We start from the raw sequence: 24,493 nt of genomic DNA, 5'->3' as shown, positions 1-24,493 counted from the left end.
ATGTGGAGTTTGCACGTTCTTCCTGTGTCTGCGTGGGTTTCCTCCTGGTGCTGTAGTTTTCTCCCAAAATCCAAAGAAGTGCCTGCACTTAGGTAGATTGGATTGGCCATGCTAAGTTGCCCATAGTGTTCAGGGATGTGTAGGTTAGGTGCATTAGTCAGGGGTAAATTTAGAGTAATAGGGTAGGGGAATGGGTCTGACTGGGATACTTCCCAGAGGGTTGGTGTGGACTTGTTAGGCCAAATTGCCTGCTTCCATACTGTAGGGGTTCTATGATTCTATGAAAGTAACTGTGAGAGAGCAGGAAGGAAAACCATTGCAGGCAATGTTCCCTCAAACTATGTAGCCACTTGAAGTGTCCGCAAATGCCGATTGGTGTGTCTTGGAAGTCCAAGCAGTGCAGGAAAAATAAGAGGGAATGTGGATTGTGGGCAATGCTCTGGTTACATTCAAATGAAGTAATTAAGAAATAAATTGAGTGCAGTCCTAAGCAGACAGACAAAAGTCAAGAGGCATTGAAGGAGGATGGTGTGCTTAGCTGTGTCAGAGGCTGAAAACAAGTCAGGAAGGTGAAGAGGAATCATGTAGGTGGATAAGTCACTGCCCATTGATTACTTGTTAATGGAAATTACAATTCATTTACAGAGTATTTAGAAATAGTCTTAAATCAATAGTAACCAACTATTAACTTTGCATTTTTGAATGGTGATTTAGTTATGTAGATAAAGGTAAATATAAATTTGTAGAGTTAGGGCATGAAGGGCAATATTTTGCTATTTATACAACATAATACAGCACAGGAACAGGCTCTTCAGCCCACTATCTGGATTAGTGGTGCTGGAAGAGCACAGCAGTTCAGCCAGCATCCAACGAGCAGCGCTTCAGCCCACTATGCCTGCGCCAACTCCCAGTCCTTATTTGGACCTGTTACTTATTGCCCGTATGTGGTTTCTATCCCTTTGTTCACCTCACATTCATGATATCAAGAATCTGCCTTAAACATTGCTAACTCGCCAGCTTTCATCACCTTCACTGGCAGTGTGTTCCAAGATACATATTACCCTCTGTGTGAAACAAATTTCCCCGACACTTCGTCCCTAAATGTTCCTCTTCTCACCTTGAACCTGTGCCCTCCTTGAACTTTCTAACCTGGGGAAAAAAATTCTCTGTCTATCTACCCTATCCATGCCTCTCATAATTTTGAAAACATACAGTTAAAGTTTGTTTTTCAGTTTGGAGAATGGTTAGGAATGGTATCCCTTTGGTTTCATTAAATACGTTGATGATTTGGCTTTGGACATGGAGAGCACATTGTCACATTGTTTTGATAACACAAACAGGGGTATAGAAGCATTCAGTAGAATGGACAGAAGGATGGTAGATAAAATTTAAATTGGAAAAGTAAATTGTGTTTTGCAAGGACAGCGTGCATTAAGTAGAAAGACATTTTTCTACAAATTCAAATTCATAATCTCAGAACATAGATGTCCATTAAAAAGGCGAGTTGCAATATAAAAGTTGAGAAATAGAGCATGATATAGTAAAACTATTCAAGTCATTGTTTAGGGCAGTGTGAATTTTAACAGCTAGTCGCATAAATTTCCCTTAAGTTTATAGCATGTGTTGATGCTCTTGACATCAGTTGGAAATAATGGCCAAGAGGGAATACTTAATACGTTTCTCCTCTCAGAAAATAACGTAAAGGAGAATTAATAGAAGTTGTTTTGAAATTTGAGGCTTTTTGGGATGAATAAATTAAAACTACTTTCTTTGTTTAAGGTGTCAGTAATAATGGGGGTGATCAATTTAAATTGGTTACAGTTTATAAAATGAAGGAATTATTTATTTTTTGTTAGAAGGTATTGAAAAAGTGAATTAATGCTCTACCAAAGGGAGAAACCTGTCTTTTATGAAAATGTCATAAATACTTGAAGCAGAAGGTGGTAAAGGGCTATGAGGAAGAAAGTAGACCTGTGAGCTTTTGTTGTTTTTTCTGGAAAAGATCTGACCGACATGCTGGGCAAAATAGTCTCCTGCTGTGATAAGCAGGAGACTGAGTCAGACAGAGCATAGCTGTATTCTGAAATCCATAGTCTGGATATAAAACCAATCAAATTGATAAATTGGTAAAATCTCAGAATTGAGACTAGTTGCACCCATGTTGTTTTCTCTTGTAAATCAATTGATATTGTGTGTTAAAGGCTGGAATTCTCCTTATTTTAGGTGTAATCCAACATGAAACTCAGTAGAAATTTATACGTTGTTTTCCTCAGTGTCTTGTACCAACCAAAATTTATGTTTAGACTTGTTGCACTGGTGTCTTATCCTTGCTATGCATTTTACAAGCAATAATAATTAATAGACTATGGCACAGTAAATTACAGCAGGCAAATAATTGATATGTTCAAAGTTCAGTCTATTAAATTTATGCAAGTCTGTATTGAGCTCTCAACTTAAAAATGCCAAATGCATTGTGCACATCTCGGAGAAAGTGAGATCTGCAGATACTGGAGAGTCAGAGTAGATACTGTGTGGCACTGGAAAAAGCACAGCTGGGGTCAGGCAGCATCTGAGGAGCAGGAGAGTTGATGTTTTTGGGCAGGATCCTTCATTAGGACTTGGGGAGGGTGGAGGGGAAGAAAGGGGCTGAGAAATAGGGTGTGTGGCTGGGGTAAAGGTAAGATTGGATGGCGATAGGTGGATGCAGTTGGGTGGTGATTGTGATAGGTGGGAAGATGGACAAGTAGGTTGTGTCAAGAGGGTGGCGCTGAGGGGGAGGGTTGGATCTGGAATGGGGTGAGGGTTGGGGAGATTTGGAAAATAGTGAATATTAAATTGTCTCAACACCTAATATTTGAAGGGTAAAGTGCAGGGTACAGTTTTAAGGTATTGTTAAGACATTGCATCTGAGAATTATCAGGGCTGTCATGCAATGTAGCAAGTATTAGGAAATAAGATTTCAACAGTCCTGGAACATTGAGGTATTTGGTTACAGGGTGCAGTGTCAGTTGTGAAATTTTACTCACTCACTGGCTTGCAACATGTATCTTGAATAATCTAATGTTGTTGAAAAACAAAAAGGATACAGCAATTCTGGAGTTCTTTACTACCAAATGGCAATTAACAATAATGCCTAATGTTAATGATATGACCCATTTCAGTAAGGCATTCAACAAGGTTCCTCTTGGTAGACTGATGAACAAGGTTAGATCACATGGAATGCAGGGAGAACTAGCCATTTGGATACAGAACTGGCTCAAAGATAGAAGACGGAGGGTGGTGGTGGGGGGTTGCTTTTCAGGCTGGAGGCCTGAACAAGGATTAGTGCTCAGTCCACTGCTTTTTGTCTGCTTTTGGATGTGAACATAGGAGATACAGTCATTAAATTTACAAATGACACCAAAAATTGGAGGTGTAATGGATAGCGAAGAAGATTACCTCAGAGTACCATGGGATCTTGACCTGATGGGCTGAGAAGTGGCAGATGGAATTTAATTTAGATAAATGTGAGGTGCTGCATTTTGGAAAGGCAAATCAGGAAAGGCTTATACACTTAGTGGTAAGGTCCCGGGGAGTGTTGCTAAACAAAGAGACCTTGGAGTGCAGGTTCATAGTTCCTTGCAAGTGGAGTCGCAGGTAGATAGGATAATGAAGAAAGCGTTTGGTATGCTTTCTTTTATTGGTCAGAGCATCAAATGCAGAACGTGGGTTAGGCCAATTTTGGAATATTATGTGCAATTCTGGTCTCCCTCCTATAGGAAGAATATCGTGAACCCTGAAAGGGTTCAGAGAAGATTTATAAGGATGTTGCCTGAATTGGAGGATTGAACTACAGGGAGAGGCTGAATAGGCTGGGGCTGTTTTCCCTGGAGTGTCAGAGGCTGAGAGGTGACCTCATGGAGGTTCATAAAATCATGAGGGGCATGGATAGGACAAAAAAAAGTAAGGTCTTTTCCTTGGATGAGGTGTCCAGAACTAGAGGGCATAGGTTTAGGGTGAGAGGGGAAAGATATAAAAGGGACCCAAGGGGCAACATTTTCACACAGAGGGTGGTGCATGTTTGGAATGAGCTGCGAGAGGAAGTGGTGGACACCAGTACAATTACAACATTACAAAAGGCATCTGGATGGGTATATGAATAGGAAGGGTTTAGAGGGATATGGGCCAAGTGCTGGCAAATGGGACTAGATTAATATAGGCTATCTGATTGGCATGGATGAGTTGGATTGAAGGGTTTGTTTCCATGCCATACATCTCTATCACTCTGAACCAAAATTTTGGTAGGCATAAAGCACTAGTGTTTAACACATAAAAGGCACTGAATTTAAGAGTCTTTCATAACTTTCATCAAACTAAATGGAAATCCTAATGCATTTTACAAGAAGTTTCTTTAAAAAATTATAAAACAAAATCTCTTTATTTTCTTTCAGTTGCTTTCTTTTACTATTTAAATAATGATCATCACTGCCAGATTGTACTGCCATGAATCGGAGACAACAAATTATTTTCTCATATGTTTATCTCACCTTCCCTTTATTGATTTTTGTGATTTAATTTAAAGCACTCCATAATATTTGCATTTTCAGTTTTATTCTAATCTGCACATTGACCAGAGTAACTAACTTCCTTGTTTTGTGCTCTACTCATTGCCAGATTTCACACGAAAAACAAAAGATTGTAAAATATTCTGTTCATGGGCTATGTAAAGTTTTTATTTGCGCTTTTGACTTTAATCTGCTAGCGCTGTTATCACTGCTTGTTTTTTTAATTTGAAATCTCCAAATGGAAATCAGTATCAAAAGTAACATTCTTAGTGGTTTTTTAAAGCGGAACTGATGAGCTTTTCTCTTTAAATAGTATGAATAAATTACAGAAAAGATATAATATATGTTTGTACTGATATTTAGATAAGAACTGCTTGCATGAAAGATCCTTCACACTGTCCTTGGAAGACTGGATTTTAAGATGATCAGACCATGAAACTTAACAGAAATCTTTTGTCTATCGCACACAACAAAGGACATTGGTGTGATAACTTGAATCCAAGAAATAAACGTTTAAATACTGTTGGGAGATTTTCACAAGGATTGTCTATGTAAACTGTCTTGTTGAAATGTGAGTGAAAAATAGTATTGTAGCTGTATTATTAAAAAACACAATGAAACTATGTTACTGTGAACAGTGTAGCTGCCATTTATAAACGCAAGGCCACCCACTATATGCTTGTAACTATCTTGTTAACTTTTTCTGTTTCTTTAATTTTCCTTTGCAGGAGAGGCAATAATTGTACTGGCTCCTTCTGGTGCCTTGTTTGGATGGCTTCTTTGAGTCATGATTTAGAGTTGCTGCTCAGTCCACATCTTATCCTTGTCCCAGTAAAATCCTTAACCCAGATCTTCTGGTCAGTGCTGATACTGTGTATATTGATGCTGTCCCTGAAGATTTTTACGACCTAACCCTTTTGTGACTTCCAGTCCCATTTGAAGTCTCGATGCGATTTAGTAGATATCCATTGAAGTGGCAGTCAAGTTCCAGTAAAGACAGGCAAAGAAAGAAAATGCCCTTATTAGCTGCCTCAGACTTTTTAAAACATCTCTCGATTCCTTTAGTAGCTTTATAATAGGAGGAGAGGTAGTCAAATCAGGGATGTGGTTATGGGATGGGTGATGGAGAGGTGGATGGGGGAGTTGGTTGTGGCACTCAGTCAGTTATGTTGGTTTAATTTTGGAGTTAGACCAAATATTAAACAACCTGGCATTTCCAGGGTATGTATCCAGAAAAGTCCAAGTACTTGACACCAAGCTCAATCAGCGACATTCATAGGAGGTCCCAGGCAGTAGACATCAGTCCATTGGAAGTTTGAATTTATTGGGCAATTTCTGTGAGGTTTTGATAGCCTTCTCTTAACTTGCATCAAATCTGTGATGATAACAGATATTGGAAGGTTCAATCCCTTCTCCTCTGTTTCATTGTTAAACTTAGTACTTTATCCTTATTATTTTCCTTAAGCCTAAAGGCAGCAGACTTGAGTGTTTATGGCACACAAAATGCTTCCATCACTCAATACAACATCTGGCTGGACTACATCAAGCCATAAGAAGGGCTTATGCCCGAAACATCGATTCTCCTATTCCTTGGATGCTGCCTGACCTGCTGCGCTTTTCCAGCAACACATTTTCAGCTTCATCAAGCCATACACATGATTTGCTATCTCCTGTAAAATTTCACACCAATCCAGGATAATTTTTTTTTGTTACAGAGTCATACTGCGCGGAAATGGACATTTTGGTCTGACCAGTCCATGTCTACCATATCCCAAACTAAACCAGTCTCACCTGCCTGCCCTTGGCCCATATCATTCTAAACACTTCTTATTGATGTACTTATCCAAATGTCTTTTAAACATTGTAATTGTACCCACATCCACTGTATATAAAAAAAGCCCCTCATGTCATTTCTAAATCTTTCTTCTTTCACCTTTCTCTGAACTCACATGGTATTGCTCCTTAGCTTCAATGTCACAAACTTCTGTAACGAAGATTGAATCCTACCATCAGCTGCCTCTGCTGCTTCCATCCCTTTCCCTAGAATTTCAATTGTTATGGTGCAGAAGGAGGCCATTCATTTCTTCATTTCTGCCCACCGATCTATACTCTCTCAAAGGTTCCCCTGAAGTTTGTGTCTTTCTTCCTTTTCTCTCCTATTGCTCTCTTTTGTTTGTGGAATCCATGCTCTGCTTCCCTCACCCCATTTCATTAAACTGTTGACCACCTAACTTGTCTTTCCTGGCTCCTATGCTAGATGGTTTTTGGCTAATAAGAGATTGGGAGTCTTTGTCAGGCTTTGTGGTCTTTTAAATGGAGAAGTGCTGTCTTTGACCACCTGATCCAGCATAGCAAGCCATTGGGGAGCTGTGTGAGCAGGCCAAAGGATGCCAAGGCTCTTCAAACAGTGGAGGTGAAGAACGTGCACTGAGACATACAAAGTCTACAGCAGGAAATATAAATTAGAATTAAACCATATGCATCACTGATTCTTGAACCTACTTGATTGTGTATGCCTATTCATATTTACCATCTACAGGCTTTTATTTTTAAACAGCCCCTTCAACAACTACATGTTTTAGAACTGTAACAGTGAAAAATAATTGATAGGAGCAAACAATTTGAGACCATGTTGTTTGGTCATTAGATGTAAATGCTTGTGTGTGGTGTGCTCTTGTCAGTTCATTTGAAAGTAGTTTGCATATTCCAGTTACTTTTTTTTAGCAATACATTAAAGAAGCTAGTTATAATATTTTGATCAGCATGTTACAAAATCTTCTTGCTTGCTATTGGAAGTACCTGTGAACCCATTTCTTATTCACAGAATCACTCACTCACCACCCCTTCTTCCCAACCCTCAGCAGCCCTCTTGCTCTTCTTTGCCTCAGCAACCCTTCTTCCCAAACTCCATTCTTCCACTCACTTTTTCTCCACCTTTGGGAGACGCTCCATCAGGGTGATGCCATCGGTCAGCAGGCCTGTGAGTGCAGACGTCTAATGACCTGTGGGTCACGCAGCTGCCTCTCCCATTAAGTGTTTCAGCTTAAAACTGCTGTGATCGTATCACTGTGCTAATGCTTGAGCTCAGATGCTATCACTACCTTCTCACTGTGTCTCCAATCACGTGTGTATCCATGTGCAGGAAGAAAGTAACTAATAAGCAGCAGCTGTGCCTCTGAGCAACACATCTAGGAGAGAGCTGTGTGTGGCTGGAGGAACAGTACGTGGTTGAGTGGAGGCACATCTGAGAACCTTAGGTCCAGGAGCCGCTGGAGGTCAGAAAGAAACTCCTCTTCCTGAAAATGGACCATTACACATTTGCACGTCCAGCATTGTGTGTACTCCACTTTGGGAACCGCTGTTTACTAAAGCAAAACAAAAGTCAGGGAAGAAACGTAGAATTAAAAGAAATAAAACAAAATAAAACATTTCAAAGCCTTTAACACTGAAGCAATGAAACTCAATGCTTGTACAGTTAAACTTTCAGCGGCATTGTTTGTTATGATTATAATCTATCAAGTTGTTAAGTTTGCTCCCCAGACTTTTTCTGACTTTTTAAATTTTTTATTTAATTGTTACAATTGCATTCTATATTTTCTTGATGGACTTGGTGTTGAATTCAAAGGCCTTTTCTAACAGTGTGTGGAAGGGTTTCTTGGATAAAAGTTTTCAAATTTCTCTATTTTGTTGCAGACTGTGTACTTCAGGCAACAGCTGTTCGCAGCATGATAGCCTTCCCCATTGTTTGCAAAGTGAAATCTGGACCAATAGATTGAAGGCCAGCCTGCATTTTACTCTCCAATACCTCTTTCCCCCTCCTGCACCACACAACCACTCTAGTGAAAGTATTGAATCTTACTACTATACATCTACAGCAGTTCCATATATTTTGATGTTTCATCCAACATGACAATCTTCATGCATGCCTCAACTGAGTGACAGCTGGGTATTCAACACCAGAGCCATGTTATAGAAGAATAATATTTTCATATTATTAATATGGTAAAGGACTCCTAGTTGGTATGTCCTGTAGCAGTCACCTCAAGTTCCCCACTGCCTTGTTTTAATCTAATAAAATTAATCTAATAATTAATCTAATAAAAGTTGTGCTCTGAACATTATTTATGAAATTCTATAAAACGGCACACACTCGTGGTGTGAATCCTTTTGTTCCTGAATCCAATCCAATATGAAGCAGGTATTTGGTTTGGTCTTCGTTGTCACCTCTCTCTCAGCTTGTGCGTCAATATTTCTGATGGCAGATCTGGGTCCACAAACATCTAGTCACTCTTCTGAATTTTACTCAAAAGGTCAAAAGTGCTTTTAACATTTTTGTCTTAATCTTTACAAACTTTTGCAGTGGAAAAGCTTCAGGAGAAATACTCAAAGATTCTTATGAATGCGAACAGATTGATGATGTACTTGAGGTTGCCCCAAGCTGCCAAGCCAGTACAACAGATACACAGACTAAATGCAACAAATTCTGCTTAGCATGGTAACTGTAAGAACTAGAATGAGCAGGAGGGTGAGGTAGTAGTGAATGCAGAAAAGGTGCAGGGAAAAGTTGGGGTTCATTGGGACTGCATTATTGTTCAGTTTAATATTGTCCAATTTAATAATCTACGTTTCTATGTCAAATATTTTAAGTTCCTCAGTTAATAAAGTGGACTGTAGCTTCAGTAACTGTCAAGAATCCACAAAATGTAGTGTGGTTTCATGATTTGTTTGTAGATAGAAGTATTTCAAGTTTTGTCTCAGTCTATAAATAGCCACTTGCATTCTTTCCAATTTTTTTTTAAACTTCTACTCCCACAGGTAGTATTGTTTAATAATATGTTTGCTTTAAAATCTGAGGATGTTGTTAAAGATAAGGTATTTTTGCACATGTCAGAATAGGGTATTTTGGTAAGCTGTTATACTGTTCTCTATTTTTGAAATAATTTTGTTCATAAAGTATTGTTAACTGTGAAGTTTTGATTGAGTCAGTAGCTCATCAGTTTAAGTCCCACCAAAACATTTCGCAGGAATTCTCCTCTTGAGTTTGCATCCATGATGGAATGCTGTGGGGTTTGTTGGAGGTGTCACCTATTACATGACAGGCCAAAGGCCCAATTTATCATCTTGATTTCTGTTAATGATTACATGGTCCTTTCCAGTGAAGAGGAAATAGTTCTACTAATATTCTGGCTAACATTCTTTCTGATTCAATATATGGATGTACCTGCTAGAGTAGGTGCAAAACCTGACCACCTGTTGGGGAAATAAGGCAGGACAAGTGATTGAGAGGTCAGTGGGGGAGCACTTTGCGGCCAGTGGCCATAATTCTATTAGTTTTAAAATAGTGATGGAAAAGAATAGGCCTGATCTAAAAGTTGAAGTTCTAAATTGGAGGACGGCCTACTTTAACAGTATGAGGCAGGAACTTTCAAAGGCGGATTGGGGATGGATGTTCGCAGGTTAAGGGAAGGCTGGAAAATGGGAAGCCTTCAAAAATGACATAACAAGAGTCCAGAGACAGTGTGTTCCTGTTAGGGTGAAAGGAAAGTTTAGTAGGTATAGGGAATGCTGGATGCTTAGAGAAATTGAGGTTTTGGTTATGAAAAAGAAGGAAGTATGTGTCAGGTATAGACAGCAGAGATCAAGTGAATCCTTAGAGCATACTTAAGATGAAATCTGGAGAGCAAAAAGGGGACATGAGATAGCTTTGGCAAATGGGGCTAAGGAGAATCCAAAAGGATTTTATAAATACATTAAGGACGAACGGGTAACTAGGGAGAGAATAGGGCCACTCAAAGATAAGCAAGGACATGGTGTTGAATTCAAAGGCCTTTTGTAACAGTGTGGCAGAGTAGGGTAACTTGGATAAAAGTTACCAAATTTCTGTGTTTTGTTGCAGACAGTGTACTTCAGGCAACAACTGGTAGCAGCATGGTAGCCTTCCCCATTGTTTGCAAATTGAAATCTGGGCCAATATATTGAAGGCCAGCCTGTATTTTAATCTCCAACACCTCTCCCCTCTTGCACCACCCAACCACCCTAGTGAAGAAGGCATTTGGTATGCTTTCTTTTATTGATCAGAGTATTGAGTACAGGAGTTGGGATGTCATGTTGCAGCTATACAGGACATTGCTTAGGCCCTATTGGAATATTGCATGCAATTCTGGTCTCCTTCCTATTGAAAAGATGTTGTGAAACTTGAAAGGGTTCAGGAAAGATTTACAAGGGTATTGCCAGGGTTGGAGGATTTGAGCTATAAGGAGAGGCTGAACAGACTGGGGCTTTTTTTCCCTGGTGCGTCAGAGGCTGAGGGGTGACCTTATAGAGGTTTACAAAATTATGAGGGATGGATAAGATAAATAGACAAAGTCTTTTCCCTGGGGTGGGGGCATCCAGCACTAGAGGGCATAGGTTGAGGGTGAGAGGGGAAAGATATAAAAGAGACCTAAGAGGCAACTTTTTCACACAGAGGATGCTAAGAGTATGGAATGAGCTGCCAGAGGAAGTGGTGGAGGCTGGTACAATTGCAACATTTAAGAGGCATATGGATGGTTATATGAATAGGAAGGGTTTGGAGGAATATGGGCTGGGTGCTGGCAGGTGGGACTAGATTGGGTTGGGATATCTGGTCGGCATGGACAGGTTGGACCGAAGGGTCTGTTTCCATGCTGTACATCAGTATGATTCTAAGTATTGAATCTACAGTAGTTCCACATGTTTTTGATGTTTCATCCAATGTGAAACTGAAGGAGATGGGGGAAATACTAATTGAGTATTTTACATCAGTGTTTACTGTGGAGAAGGACATGGAAAATATAAAATGTGGGGAAATAGATGGTGACATCTGGAAAAATGTCCATATTACAAAGGTGGTGGTGCTGGATGTCTTAAGACACACAAAGGTGGATAAATCCCGAGAACCTGATCAGGTGTGCCCTCAAACTCTGTGGGAAGCTAGGGAGATGATTGCTGAGATATTTGTAGCATTGATAGCCACAGGTGAGGTGCTGGAAGATTGGAGTTTGGCTAATGTGGTGGCATTATTTAAGAAAGATTGTAACAAAAACTCATGGCACTACAGACCGGTGAGCCTGACAATGGTGGTGGGCAGATTGTTGGAGGGAATCCTGAGGGAACAGGATGTACATGTATTTGGAAAGGCAAGGACTGATTAGGGATAGTCAACATGGCTTTGTGCATGGGAAATCATGTCTCATGAAATTGATTGAATTTTTTTTTGAAGCAGTAATAAAGAGGATTGATGAGGACAGAGTGGTGGAATTGATCTATATAGACTTCAGTAAGGCGTTCAACAAGCTTCCTTATGGTTGGCAACGTTCGATCGCGTGGAATACAAAGATAACTAACCATTTACAGAATTGGCTCGAAGACAGAGGGTGGTGGTGGATGGTTGTTTTTCAGACTGGATGCCTGTGACCAGTGGCGTGCCATAAGCATCGGTGCTGGGTCCACTACTTTTCGTTATTTATATAAATGATTTGCATTGAATGTAAGAGGTATAGTTAGCAAGTTTGCAGATGACGCCAAATTTGAAGGTGTAGTGGACAGTGAAGACAGTTAACTTAGAGTATAACAAGATCTTTATCAGATGGGCCAGTGGGCTAAGGATTGGCAGATGAAGTTTAAGTTAGGTAACCGTGAGGTGCTGCATTTTAGAAAGGCAAATCAGGACAGGACTTATAGACCTTGGAATGCAGGTTCATAGCTCCTTGAAAGTGGAGTCGCAAGTAGATAGCATAATGAGGAAGACATTTGGTGTGCTTTCCTTTATTGGTCAGAGCATTCAGTATAGGAGTAGGGAAGTCATGTTGCAGCTGTACAGGACATTGGTAAGGCCACATTTGGAATATTGTGCAGAATCCTGGTCTCTCTCCTATTGGAAAGATCTTGTAAATCTTCTCTGAACCCTTTCAAGTTTCACAAGGATGTTGCCAGATTTGGAAAGTTTAAGCTATAGGGAGAGGCTGAATAGGCTGGGGCTGTTTTTCCTGGTGCATTGGAGGCTTTGGGGTGACTTTATAGAGGTTTACAAAATCATGAGGACTATGGATAGGGTAAATCAACAAGGTCTTTTCCCTGGGGTGGCGGGAGTCTAGAACTAGCAGGCATAGATTTAGGATGAGGGGAAAAAAGATTAAATGGGATCTAAGGGGCAATGTTTTTCACACAGAGGGTGGTGCGTGTATGGAATGAGCTGCCAGAGGAAGTGGTGGAGGATGGTACAATTAAAAGGTGTCTGGATGTGTATGTGAATAGGAAGGGTTTAGAGTGATATGGGCCAAGTGCTGGCAAATGGGACTGGATTAGTTTATGATCAGCATGGATGGGTTGGACTGAAGGGCCTGTTTCTGTTCTGTACATTTCTATGACTCTATCAGACTAGGTCACCAAAAACATTATCTGCTCATTCCATTCAATTGCCAATTTGCTGAGCACAGATTTTTAAAAATTCATCACTGGGATCTGGGTGTTACTGGTAAGGTTAGCAGTTATTCCCTAATCTCCTTCGAGAAAGTTGTAGTGAGCCAATTTATTAACAGTCCATATGGTATCGCAGTGCTGTTAGGGAAGGAATTTCAAGGTTCTAACTGAGGAAAAAATGAAGGAATAATGAAGTGTTCTCCAAACCATGTTGCAGGTTTTGAAGGTTTTATTGACCAGCAGCCATTGTTTTTCTGGGTGATAGAGATTTTGAAAGGTGCTGTCAAAGGGAAATTGATTTGTCGCTGCAATGTACTGTGCATGGCACGTACACCAACCATGGAGCATTTCTTACAGAGTCAGAGTTATACAGCATGGAAACAGACCCTGTGATCCAACTTGTCCATGCTAGCCAGGTTTCCCAAACTAAAGTAGTCCCACTTGTCTGCGTTTGGCCCATTTCCCTCTCAACCTTTCCTATTCATCCACCTGTCCAAATGCCTTTTAAATGTTGTAACTGTACCAGTATCTACCACTTCCTCTGGCAGTTCATTCCACCAATGAACCATCCTCTGTGTGGAAAACGTTGACCCTTGGTCCCTTTTAAAATCTTCTCCTTTAACCTTAAAATTATGCCCTCTAGTTTTGAACTTCCATAACCTAGAAAAAAGACCTTTACTTTTACCTTGTCTATGCCCCTCATGTGGAGGGACAGAATGTTTTTAAGGTGCTGAATGGGGTACTATTCAGGTAGACTACATTGTTTCCATGGTGCTGAGCTTGCTTACTGCTGTTGGGACTGCACTCATCCAAGCTATGAATATTCCATCACTCCTGATTTGTACCTTGTAGATGCTAGACCGGCTTTGGGGAGTTGGGAGGTGAGGAATTACCAGTCTCTGACCTGACTTTGTAACCGCAGTATGTTGACAGTTGGGGATTCAATGATGGTAATCATGCCATTGAATTCAAGGAGCAATGATTTGATTCTTTTTTTGTTAGGTAAGGTCATTACCTGGCATTTGTATGGTACAAATGTTATTTGCCACTTATCAGTCAAAACCTAAATATTGTTCCAGGTTTAATGCATTTGGATATGAACTGTTTCAGTATCTGAATTGTGAGTGGAATTAAACAATAATCATCAGCCCATGACCCACTTCTAACCTCTGGACAGACTGGTTAAGACTGGTTTGGTAACTTGTTTGTGTATTGGATACTCCTGATTTAAAAAAAACAGTCAAGTTCTGAGGCTTAAATTATTGACCACCCTCAATTACTGCTATCCACACTTTGGGGTACACAACTTGATTATTGATTATTGCTTTTTCCCTAACACACACATTAGAACAATTTGCAAGAATGCCAGTTCAAGGGGATAAGCAACATTTATACTCGATAAAAGGTCAAGATGTGACTATACTGTGTTTTTAAGAGGGATTTGTTCTGTCCTGTTTCTCTTGCAGGGAGGCGTTGCCAACGGTGGAATGTCTGCTTCAGAAGCAGTGGATAAATAGCTTTATGCTGTCCTCGTGTTTTTTTAAATTAGACACAAGAAGCATAAGCAGGTGGAGTCAGACTCACATAGACCAGGGTTGTAGTTTTGTTCCCAATTGTTGAAATTGGGTGTTTTTACTGTTTAAGATGCTAGACACAGTTCTGTCTTTTGCTGGAGCAAAAAAAATTGTATTCTCTTTCTGCTACAAGCTTATTTTTGGTGTTCCTTTCTCCTGGACTGGAAGAGATAGAAGTGAGGAATCTGTTTTGCTGTATTTGCCTTTGCTAAGGGTGTGTTTATGAGATGCTGCTATATTGTAACAGTTGATGACTAATAGTTAAATAATATATTATTTTGCTAAATATTTCAAGAGTTAAACTATGCCAATTTCTTTTGTTTGTGTTTGAACTGTTATAAGAATAATGTATGTTTTGCTTAATACCTAATAGTGGTCCATTCAAGTCACATCTGTAACACAGCCTTTAAGATAAGAGTTAGAGTCTCACTTATCTCCTTGATATATTTTTGAGATGTTTTGGTCTGGTCCATAATGAAGAACAGCAATACTTGCCCTAGTTAGATAGATAGCATGACTTGGCAATGTTCCCTTTAATTCCCCCTTGTGCATGGTTCCATTAGATTAAAGTTCCACCATGTTTGTGCTCACCTTCAAGTGATGCTGGTGCATGGCACAATTCTGATTGTGCTTAGATGTTAATACTAACTGCTATTCAAAAATAATATGTGGATTACACTCCTGAATAATTCTCAGGAACTGCAGCGTGCTGTATTAGTGCAAGTTTTATTTTGAAGTTAGATAGGTTTCAAATCATTTTACTTCATCTAGTCAGATTTTCCTTGCAAACATTTGCGATCACAACCTTTTGTAATACAGATCTCACTAACTTGTTTTATATTCTATTGAAACAGGTTCTCTCTCACAGTCTCTGTACAGTGTTGCAAGTACCTCATAATCCAGTGGCTTTGGAAAACCATTTTAAAGACGATGATGAAGGACCAGTTTCTAACCAGGGATACATGCCCTATTTGAACAGGTTTATCTTGGATAAGGTATCTTTTCTTGATAAATTGATATTAAACCCAAAGTCTGAATCTCTCTTATGTTGCAAGTTTAGTTTAATAATTCCTTGCACAGAGTAGCAGCTTTTGTAGTAAAATTAGTACCTATTGAGCTGAGCCTGGCTTTCAAGTAGTGTCCTTATTTCTGAGTTAGATGTTAGTGATGATATCTGCCAGGTGACATATAAAAGTAAGGCCCTGTCAACCCCTCAAGGGGGTGTAAATGACAAAGAGCAGGAGACCCCTTCTGGTTCACACATCTATAAAACAGTGTATTGGTCATTTACTCATTACTGTTAGTGGGATGTTGCTATGTATAGGTTGGCTGCTGCAATTTCACTTTTTGATGAATGCTATTACACCTCAAAAGAAAATACTTAATTGCTTTGAATCATTTTGGGATGTCCCAACGTGAAAAGTGCTACTTCAGTTTAACTACTTCTTTCTGTGAGCAAACCCAATTCTTAATTGTATACATGCCTTGGTAGATGGAATGTAGCAATGAGCAAAATCCACTTTACTTTGTCAATCTCAGCTCAAATTTAAGCAGATGCTAAGTGACATGCCTTACAACATGCTTTCACATTTATGCTAAAATATGTCCAAGAAGAATTCAATTTTTAGTTATATTGCCATCATAATTGTAACATAAAAACAATGTATTGTGGATTCTGGAAATTTGAAAAAAAAGTTTCCAGGAATGCTGAACATAGACAGCAAGACATACAGGTCTATGGAGAAAGAAAAAGCTGATTTTTTTTTTAGGTTGATGTTCTTTTAACAAAATGTCATCCTTTTTATGCCTATTTTTGGGGAGGAAATAAAAACAGAGGAAGCAGATTTCTTAAAATGGCGGAAGGACTTTTTTTAAGTCTCACAATTGAAACTACCACAATGAGATTTAGAAGAGTGAGTATGCTTAGAGTTTGTGCAACTTCCCCTCCCTTGACTCACATTTTGATTCTGCACACTACCTTTTTCTTAGTTGTTTGTGTAATGACCACAAGAATATTTCAGTGCTTGCTTTATGTAAACTTCAGGAAACACATTTTTCCTTTTCTATCACACACCCAGCTGAAACCAGAGATCTGGGCAGTTCTCCATAATTGCCCTTCCCGAACAAGGAATGCCTTGTTAAAGGGCAGGCAGTTTATTGCTTCTTTAAATCAACAAGTCATTTGTATTTGTTAAAGCAGACAAAAGCTTTTAATATTTTAAACTTGAGCAAAAATACATAAAATTGAAACTCAAATGTTTTAAAATTTGATTGACATTAAGTACTGTATTTTAATTATGAAAACAAAATCTTTATAGTTTAAAAATCCAAGAATCTCAATAAATTATTAGCCTATTATTGCTGCATCATTTTCTCAAATATTCAAATAATACCAGTGTTTTTCATGATCTGAATAATTTGTCTACAGTTCCTATCATACCTGTATGTTCTTTGCACCAAGAATTTAACTGTATTCTTGAAGTAGCCCTTACATAACGTACAGATGTTACTCACTGCTAATAAGTAAAGTCTGTATCAAGCCAATAAGCATGAACATTAAATCTTCATGGTCTACTGCTTTTGAAAAGCATGTTAATGGTAGTCTATTTTAAAATAATAGAGAATTGTTCATGTTATTCTTCAGAGTATATGATCTTTCTGTGGGTTAAAACAAAACTTCAGCTTATTTTTCAAAGGAAGAAATCATATTGAACATTCATGATCAATATCACAAAAAGCAAATAATGTTGAAAAGGACTGTATAAAAGTGCGGTAAGTGAGGAAGTAGTTGATGAGGTCATTCTAATCCTGACTTTTAAAATGGTGAAGTTTATAATGGGAAGGAAGATCCACATTAGCAAATTCTGTCATCCCAGGAAATAATAGGCCAGAGCAGGAGAGTTTTTTTTTAGCCAAGTCGTGATTTTGACATGGTAGAGACTTTAGAAGGATGAAGCATGTAGGAGACTATATTTTGAGCTTGGATAGGTACAGGAAAGAAAAATTTAGAGGAGTAATGATTGATCTTAGCAATGTTAAAAATAAACAAGAATTTACGTGTTGGAGAAGGTGTGATAGGGCAACCAGGACAACAGTAAATCTTTCTTATGAGGATAGATTCTAAGGATAAAATTTATTTTCTTCAAATTTAGAGTGGACGGCTGTCTTTGAAGGTTACAATCCACATTAATGGTTTATTTAAAATGGCAAGATAAATAAAACCAGAAGTAGTACATCTATAATCTGTATCTCCAATTAATCAAGAATTTAGGGGCTATTTGTGCTTGCATTTACCCAACCTTATTCACCACATTTTGAGTTTAGATACTTCTGTTCTAAGCTTTTATTTGCATTCATCATAGTCCTTGTTAATCTGCGTCTATTTAATATATTGTGCAGGACCTGAAACGTCAACTCTGCTACTCGTCTTCTGCTGCTTGACCTGCTGTGTTTTCTCCTGCTTCACATTTTATCAACTCTGACTTTCCAGCATCTGCAGTCCTCACTATCTCCTATTTAATATGTACCGCACTCTCCTCTTGTATGATCCAGCACTTTTCTTTTTTCTTGATTTAGTCTTTTCTACCTACTTATGCTGAATGTTCACTAATGTAGCCTTCCTGAACCAGACCTGGCCTTTCTATGAAGTCATTGGTTCTATTTTTGTTGAGGTACAATACATCCACATCCCTTTTGCATTTGATGTTAAATCCTTCCCAGAGTGCTTCTTCTGCCCCAAGAACCTGAACCGCCCCCCCCCCCCCACCTCTGTATCATGTCACATTTTGATGTTCTCCATCTTTTAGTTAACATTGTCACTTGTGCGTAGTACTAGTCCTAATATTTAACACTTTCCTCAATTCAGGGAATCTGACATTAGAGACAATCAAACTTTTTAATTGGCACTCACAGGAAGTGGCCATATCTGGCATTTATTGACCATCCCTAAGAGTCAACCACATTGCTATTGCAAGTAAACTAGACCAAGTAAGGATGGCAGTTCCTTCCCTGTAGGACATTAGTGAACCAGATGGAGCTTTGACTATCAATGATGGTTTCATGGTCATCATTAGACTCTTAATTCCAGATTCTTTATTGAATTCAAATTTCAGCATCTGCCAGGGTGCGATTTAAAGCCAGGTCCTAGAATATTAATTGAATTTCTGGATTAATAGTCCAGTGAAAATACTACAAGACAATTGCCTTTCCTCCTCCTAGCTTGCGCACTGCCTTCCCCAACCCTGCACAATATTCTGCACCTTCTCCACACTCTGGCATGAGGAAGGCAATATACCTTGCAAAACTCTCCATGAGAGGATTTGTGAAGAATCAACAACTGAATTGTTCTCTCATTCTTGACTGAAGTTGGCACTGTCCAAAGTTTCCTCTGAATCAGTCGCAGTTTTGTTTTAGTGGCTTAGTTAGGGGATAACATCGTTAGGGGATAGTTCAATAGATTACAAGGTAGGTTAACAATGCAAAAGGTTATGTTATTGTTTGGACCAGCAGCTACAATGGCCCTGCAGCCTTTTCTGAAATTAGTTGAAGGCTAGTTTATATATGAACATATCTAAGTGGAATAGGAAATAAACATAATTTAGAGTCTGGGCAGATTGGTCCACCAAGGCACATTGTCCTGGTATTTATTTGAAATTGCAGTTCATTGTCCAGTGACTGTTGTCCAATTGGATACTTCTGAAGTATTAGGCTGTTATTGTAGGGAAGTATGGCAGCCAAATCGTAGACAGGAAGTTCATGTATTGGCCAGATTCTAGGAGGATGCCCTGCTCATCTGTAAATAGGCATGCTTGAGATGCCAGGACGGACGTCAGTGTAAAATCTTATTGAGAAGATGACACTTGTGATAATGTCCCAGTCAATTCTGCGCTGAGGTATTAATCTTGCTCATTTCTCTGAGAGTAACAATTTTGCCCACAGCTTTCTAACTTGGGTGAAAATACTGTCACTGGCTCTTGACTGGTCACTATTCTGAACACAATTCTAATAATTGCTGGGTATTTCACCAAGGTAAGGGAAAACATTTAATTCAAATGCAAACATTTTGTGTTTCTGGGGTTTTGTTTTGCCTTTGTTTGAAGGAATATATATAAATTTTCTTTGTTTTAATAAATTTAAGAAAACTTATTTCTCAGGCTGTTTGCAAATATTAAAACATAGTCAAATGTGTGAAGGTGGTGCACTTGTACAGGCACATATGGGTCTGTTCAACCTGACAAGAGAATGATGTGGAAAGCAGAATGGGTTGAACCACTTCCATGTAATTTTAAACAGGTATCTTGCCTGTGACTTTCCAATTGAGCATAAAAAGAGGCCTGTTTGTAACTTGAATAGATGTTTGTACTTGTACTTTTCTGCAAGTATCTAAAGGAAGGCTGTCATGGGATGAAAGCACAGTTCTTGAAGGATTAGTGCTATGATCGCTCGTAAGCTGACAGGTTTTATTTGTATTGGTATGATCTTTTTTAGAGAGTTTAGAAATGTGTGCCTTTTAACATTGCAATCTTCTGTGAATCTATAAATTAGGCCATAAGGACATAAAATATAGGAGCAGATTTAGGCCATTCAACCCATCAATTCTGTTCTGCTGTTTGATCATTGCTGATTTGTTTCTCAACCCCGTTCTCCTGCCTTCTCCACGTAATCCTTATTCCCCTTACCAATCAAGAACCTATCTATTCTTTGTCTTAAATGCACTCAATGACTTGGCCTCCACAATCCTCTGTGGCAATGAGTTCTACAAAGTTACCACCCTCTGGCTGATGAAATTACGTCCCATCTCAGGTCTAAAGGGTTTTCCCTCATCCTGAGGCTGTGCCCCTGCATCCTAGTCTCTCTTACGAAGGGAAACATCTTCTCCACATCACTCTTTCAATGCCTGTCAGACTCCTGTAAGTTTCAATCTGATCCCGGGGCAAAAGTGAGGACTGCAGATGCTGGAGATTAGAGTTGAGAGTGTAGTGCTGGAAAAGCACAGCAGGCCAGGCAGCATCCGAGAAGCAGGAGAATTGACTTCTTGGGCAAAGCCCTTCATCAGGAATTCATCAGCCCATTCCTGATGAAGGGCTTTTGCCTGAAACATTGATTCTCCTGCTTCTCGGATGCTGCTTGACCTACTGTGCTTTTCCAGCACTACGCTCTAAACTTCAGTCAGATCCCCCTCAACCTTCTAAACTATATCAAGTACCGAACCAGAATCTTCAACCATCCCTTAAATGCCAAACCCTTCATCCCAAGGATCATTATAAATCTCCCCTTCCAACAACATCCTCATTAGATATGTGGACCAAACCTGCTCAGAATATTCCAAATGCAGTCTGTCCAGAGCCTCTCACAGCTTCAGTAGGATGTCTTTGCTCTTGCATTCTAGCCCTCTTGAAATGAGTACCAACACTGCACTTACCCTCCCAACTGCCAACCGAACTTGCATGTTAACCTTCAGAGAATCCTGAACTAGAGCTCCCAAGCCCCTTTGTGCCTCAGATTTCCAAAGCCTCCCTGCATTTACAAAATAGCTTACACTTCTATTCTTCTGACAATATTGTATAACCTCACACTTTGCCACATTGTACTCTACCTGCCACTACTTTGTCCACTCTCCTAGCCTCTATAAACCCTTTTGCAGCCTCCCTGCCCCTCAACACTACCTGTCCACCTCCACCTATCTGTGTTTCATCTGTAAACTTAGCAACAATGCCCTCAGTTCCTTCGTCCAGATCATTCATATATAACATAAATAGCTGCAGTCCCAACACTGACACCTGCAGAATTCCAGTAGTCACTGGCTGCCATCCGATAAAAGATCCCTTTAACTGTACTCTCTGTCAGCCAATCCTCTATTCATGCCAGTGCCTTGCCCCTAACATCTAGGGTTCTCATCTAGTAGCGTCCTATGTGGCACCTTGTCAAAGGCATTCTGGAAATCCAAATATATCACTTCTATTGGCTCTCCTTTGTCTAACTTACTTGTTGCCTCCTCGAAGAATTATAACAGATTTGTCAGGCATGACCTCCTCTTGACAAAGTTGTGCTGACTCAACCCTGTTCTACTCTGCACAATCTCGTCCTTAATAATGGATTCTAAGATCTTATTAAGAATTGGTGAGGTGCCAAGAACTGGAGAATGGCTAATGTTATATCTTTATTTAAGAAAGGGTGTAAGGAGAAGCATGGGAATTATAACTTTTGAGTCTGACTTTGGTGGTGAGTAAGTTGTTGAAAGTGATTCTGAAAGGTAGGATGTATATAGTATGGTTTTGTGCAAGGGAGATGATGTCTCTCAAACTTGATTGAATGTTTTGAGGAAGTAACCAAGAAGATTGATTGAGGGCAGAGTGGTAGACGTTATTTACTTGGATTTTAGTAAAGCCTTTGACAAGGTTCTGTGTGACAGACTAATTAGTAAAGTTAGATCACACAGGATTCACGGTGAGCTGTCAATTGGATACAACATTGGCTTAAAGGCAGGAGGTAGAGGATACTGGTGGAGGATTATTTCTCGGACTGGAGGCCTGTAACCAGCGGTGTTCCACAGGATTGGTGCTGTGTCCACTTTTGTTGTCATTAATATAAATGATTTGGATGAGAATATAAAAAGCATGGTTAGTAAGTTTTTGAATGACCCCAGATTGGTGCTATAGTAGACCATGAAGAAGGTGATTTAAGATTGCAAAGAGACCTTGATCAATTAAGTCAATGGGCTGAAGAGTGGCAAATGGAGTTTAATTTGGATAAATGCGAGGTGGTGCATTTTAGTAAAATAAACAAAGGCAAGACTTATACTATTTATGTGTAGGGTCTTGGGTAGTGTTGTGGAATGGAGATACCTAGAAGTTAAGGTACATAATTCTACGAAGTTGCATCACATGTAGGGTGTTTAAGAAGGTGTTTAGAACGTTTGCCTTCATTTCTCGGACTTTTGAGAATAGGTTGTTCTGCTAGGATGGCACGGTGGCTCAGTGGCTAGCACTGCTGCCTCACAGTGCCAGGGACCCGGGTTTAATTCCTGCATTGAGTGACTGTGCAAACTCCACACAGACATTCTCCTTGCATGTGCATGGGTTTTTTCCGGGTGCTCCAGTTTCCTCCGACAATCCAAAGATGTGCTGGTCAGGTGAATTGGCCCTGCTAAATTGCCCATAATATTAGGAGCATTAGTCAGAGGCAAATATAGGGTAGGGGAATGGGTCTGGGTGGGGTTACGCTTTGAAGGGTCGGTGTAGACTTGTTGGGCTGAAGGGCCTGTTTCTATACTGTAGGGAATCTAATCTAATCTAATCTAAACATGCATGTCATTAAAGGAGACAGTGAGGACTGCAGATGCTGGAGATCAGAGCTGAAAATGTGTTGCTGGAAAAGCGCAGCAGGTCAGGCAGCATCCAAGGAACAGGAGAATCGACGTTTCAGGCATCAGCCCTTCTTCAGGAATCAGCCCTTCTTTCCTGAAGAAGGGCTGATGCCCGAAACGTCGATTCTCTTGTTCCTTGGATGCTGCCTGACCTGCTGCGCTTTTCCAGCAACACATTTTCAGCTCATGCATGTCATTAAAGCAAATTTTCTGGACCACAATTGATGAATTTGGTACACAGTTCCTAAAACGCAAATTTTTAAAACATTCTTTGGCTATAGTGCAATTACATTGCTAACAATTTTGTGTGCTATTTCTAAAGCATGATTTTTCTCTAATGTGGGGTTGCACAAGAATGCTATCGTCGTGTTATAGATGAACTACCTGTGTAGGAGTTGAGTTGTTACATTGAGGTTGTACAGGAAATTGGTGAGGCCTGTTCTGGAGTACTGTATCCCTTGCTGGTCTCCCTCTTATAGCAAGGATATTATTAAGCTAGAGAGAATTCCGAAAAGATTCACCATGATGTTGCTGGGAATGGAGGGTTTTGAGTTATAAGCAGAGGCTGGATAGGCTGGGGATTTTTTCAGTGGAGCATAGGAGGTTGAGAGGTGACCTTATAAAAGTTTATAAAATCACGTGGTGTAAAGAAAAGGTGAGAGGCAGGTGTCCTTTCTGAGGGTGGAAAATTTCAAGACGAGGGCCATATTTTTAAGGTGTGAGTTGAAAGATTTATACAAGGTATGAGGGGAAATTTTGTGGAATGAACTTCCAGAGCAAGTGGTGGATGCAGGTACAGTTATAGCATTTAAAATACATTTAGATAAGTACATGAATAAGAAATGTTTTGAGGCCTATGGACCAAGCGCAGGCAGGTGGGGCAAGTTTAGTTTGGGATTATAGTAAGCATGGATTGCTTGGACTGAAACATCTGTTTCCATGCTGTTTGGCTTTGTAAACAGAAGTTGAATTACTTGGATTCCAAATAATTAAATTGAAAGTTTGGTGTTTTAATGAGTTTTTGCAGAACCTGTAAATCCTTCATGATGTGACATGAAGTTGCAAAGGGGAAACTGTGACTTAGCTGCTAACTGAGCTGAACTGTAATTGTGTAACTTTATTGAGGGCTGTAGTTGTGGTTTGGTCTACAAGGCAACCTTGTACAGTTAAAGATTTTAATCAGCTGCATAATTAATATATTACTAATTGCTCTCATTTATCTCCCATTTGATCAGGAGAGCTTTGAAGTACATTGAATAGAATTAGCCTTTTGGAATTTGTTCTTGACCAACTACTCGGTTTCTATGGTGAAGGTTGTGCAGCAGAAGCAATTAAAGTTTCCTTATGCTTGGTGAATGGAACAACTTGCCATGCAGTGATGCTTAGTGTTTCTGCTCATGCGACAAAGGGGAATTCTTGGTGGCATGGACTGGCAGTAGACATTCTCATTGTTATTAACATATCTTGGAAAAAGGATCAAACTTTTTGACTGAAAGTTAGAAATTTAAAGAAAAACAATCACCTTGTTTGCTTCAACTTTTCCTGAGCTCTTCCTAATTATTTTTATTTTT

At 39.5% G+C, this 24,493-nt stretch overlaps 1 protein-coding gene across 3 annotated transcripts in view; it reads left to right on the top strand.

The window, feature by feature from the left end:
- LOC140493628 (switch-associated protein 70-like) overlaps window positions 1-24,493 on the top strand; it is a 138,958-nt gene that overhangs the window by 4,818 nt on the left and 109,647 nt on the right. For 2 of the 3 annotated variants that reach the window (XM_072592266.1, XM_072592267.1), the window contains one exon: window positions 15,412-15,552. In XM_072592266.1, the coding sequence (XP_072448367.1) occupies window positions 15,412-15,552 (141 nt within the window). Of the gene's footprint in view, window positions 1-5,095; window positions 5,116-15,411; window positions 15,553-24,493 lie in introns of those variants that run through there. The other variant, XM_072592268.1, reaches the window with a different exon arrangement.

Source organism: Chiloscyllium punctatum, chromosome 22 (assembly GCF_047496795.1).
Source record: "Chiloscyllium punctatum isolate Juve2018m chromosome 22, sChiPun1.3, whole genome shotgun sequence".
Taxonomy (NCBI): Eukaryota; Metazoa; Chordata; class Chondrichthyes; order Orectolobiformes; family Hemiscylliidae; genus Chiloscyllium; species Chiloscyllium punctatum.
Note: the sequence above shows the minus strand (reverse complement) of the source record. Positions and strands in the feature narration are given on the sequence as shown.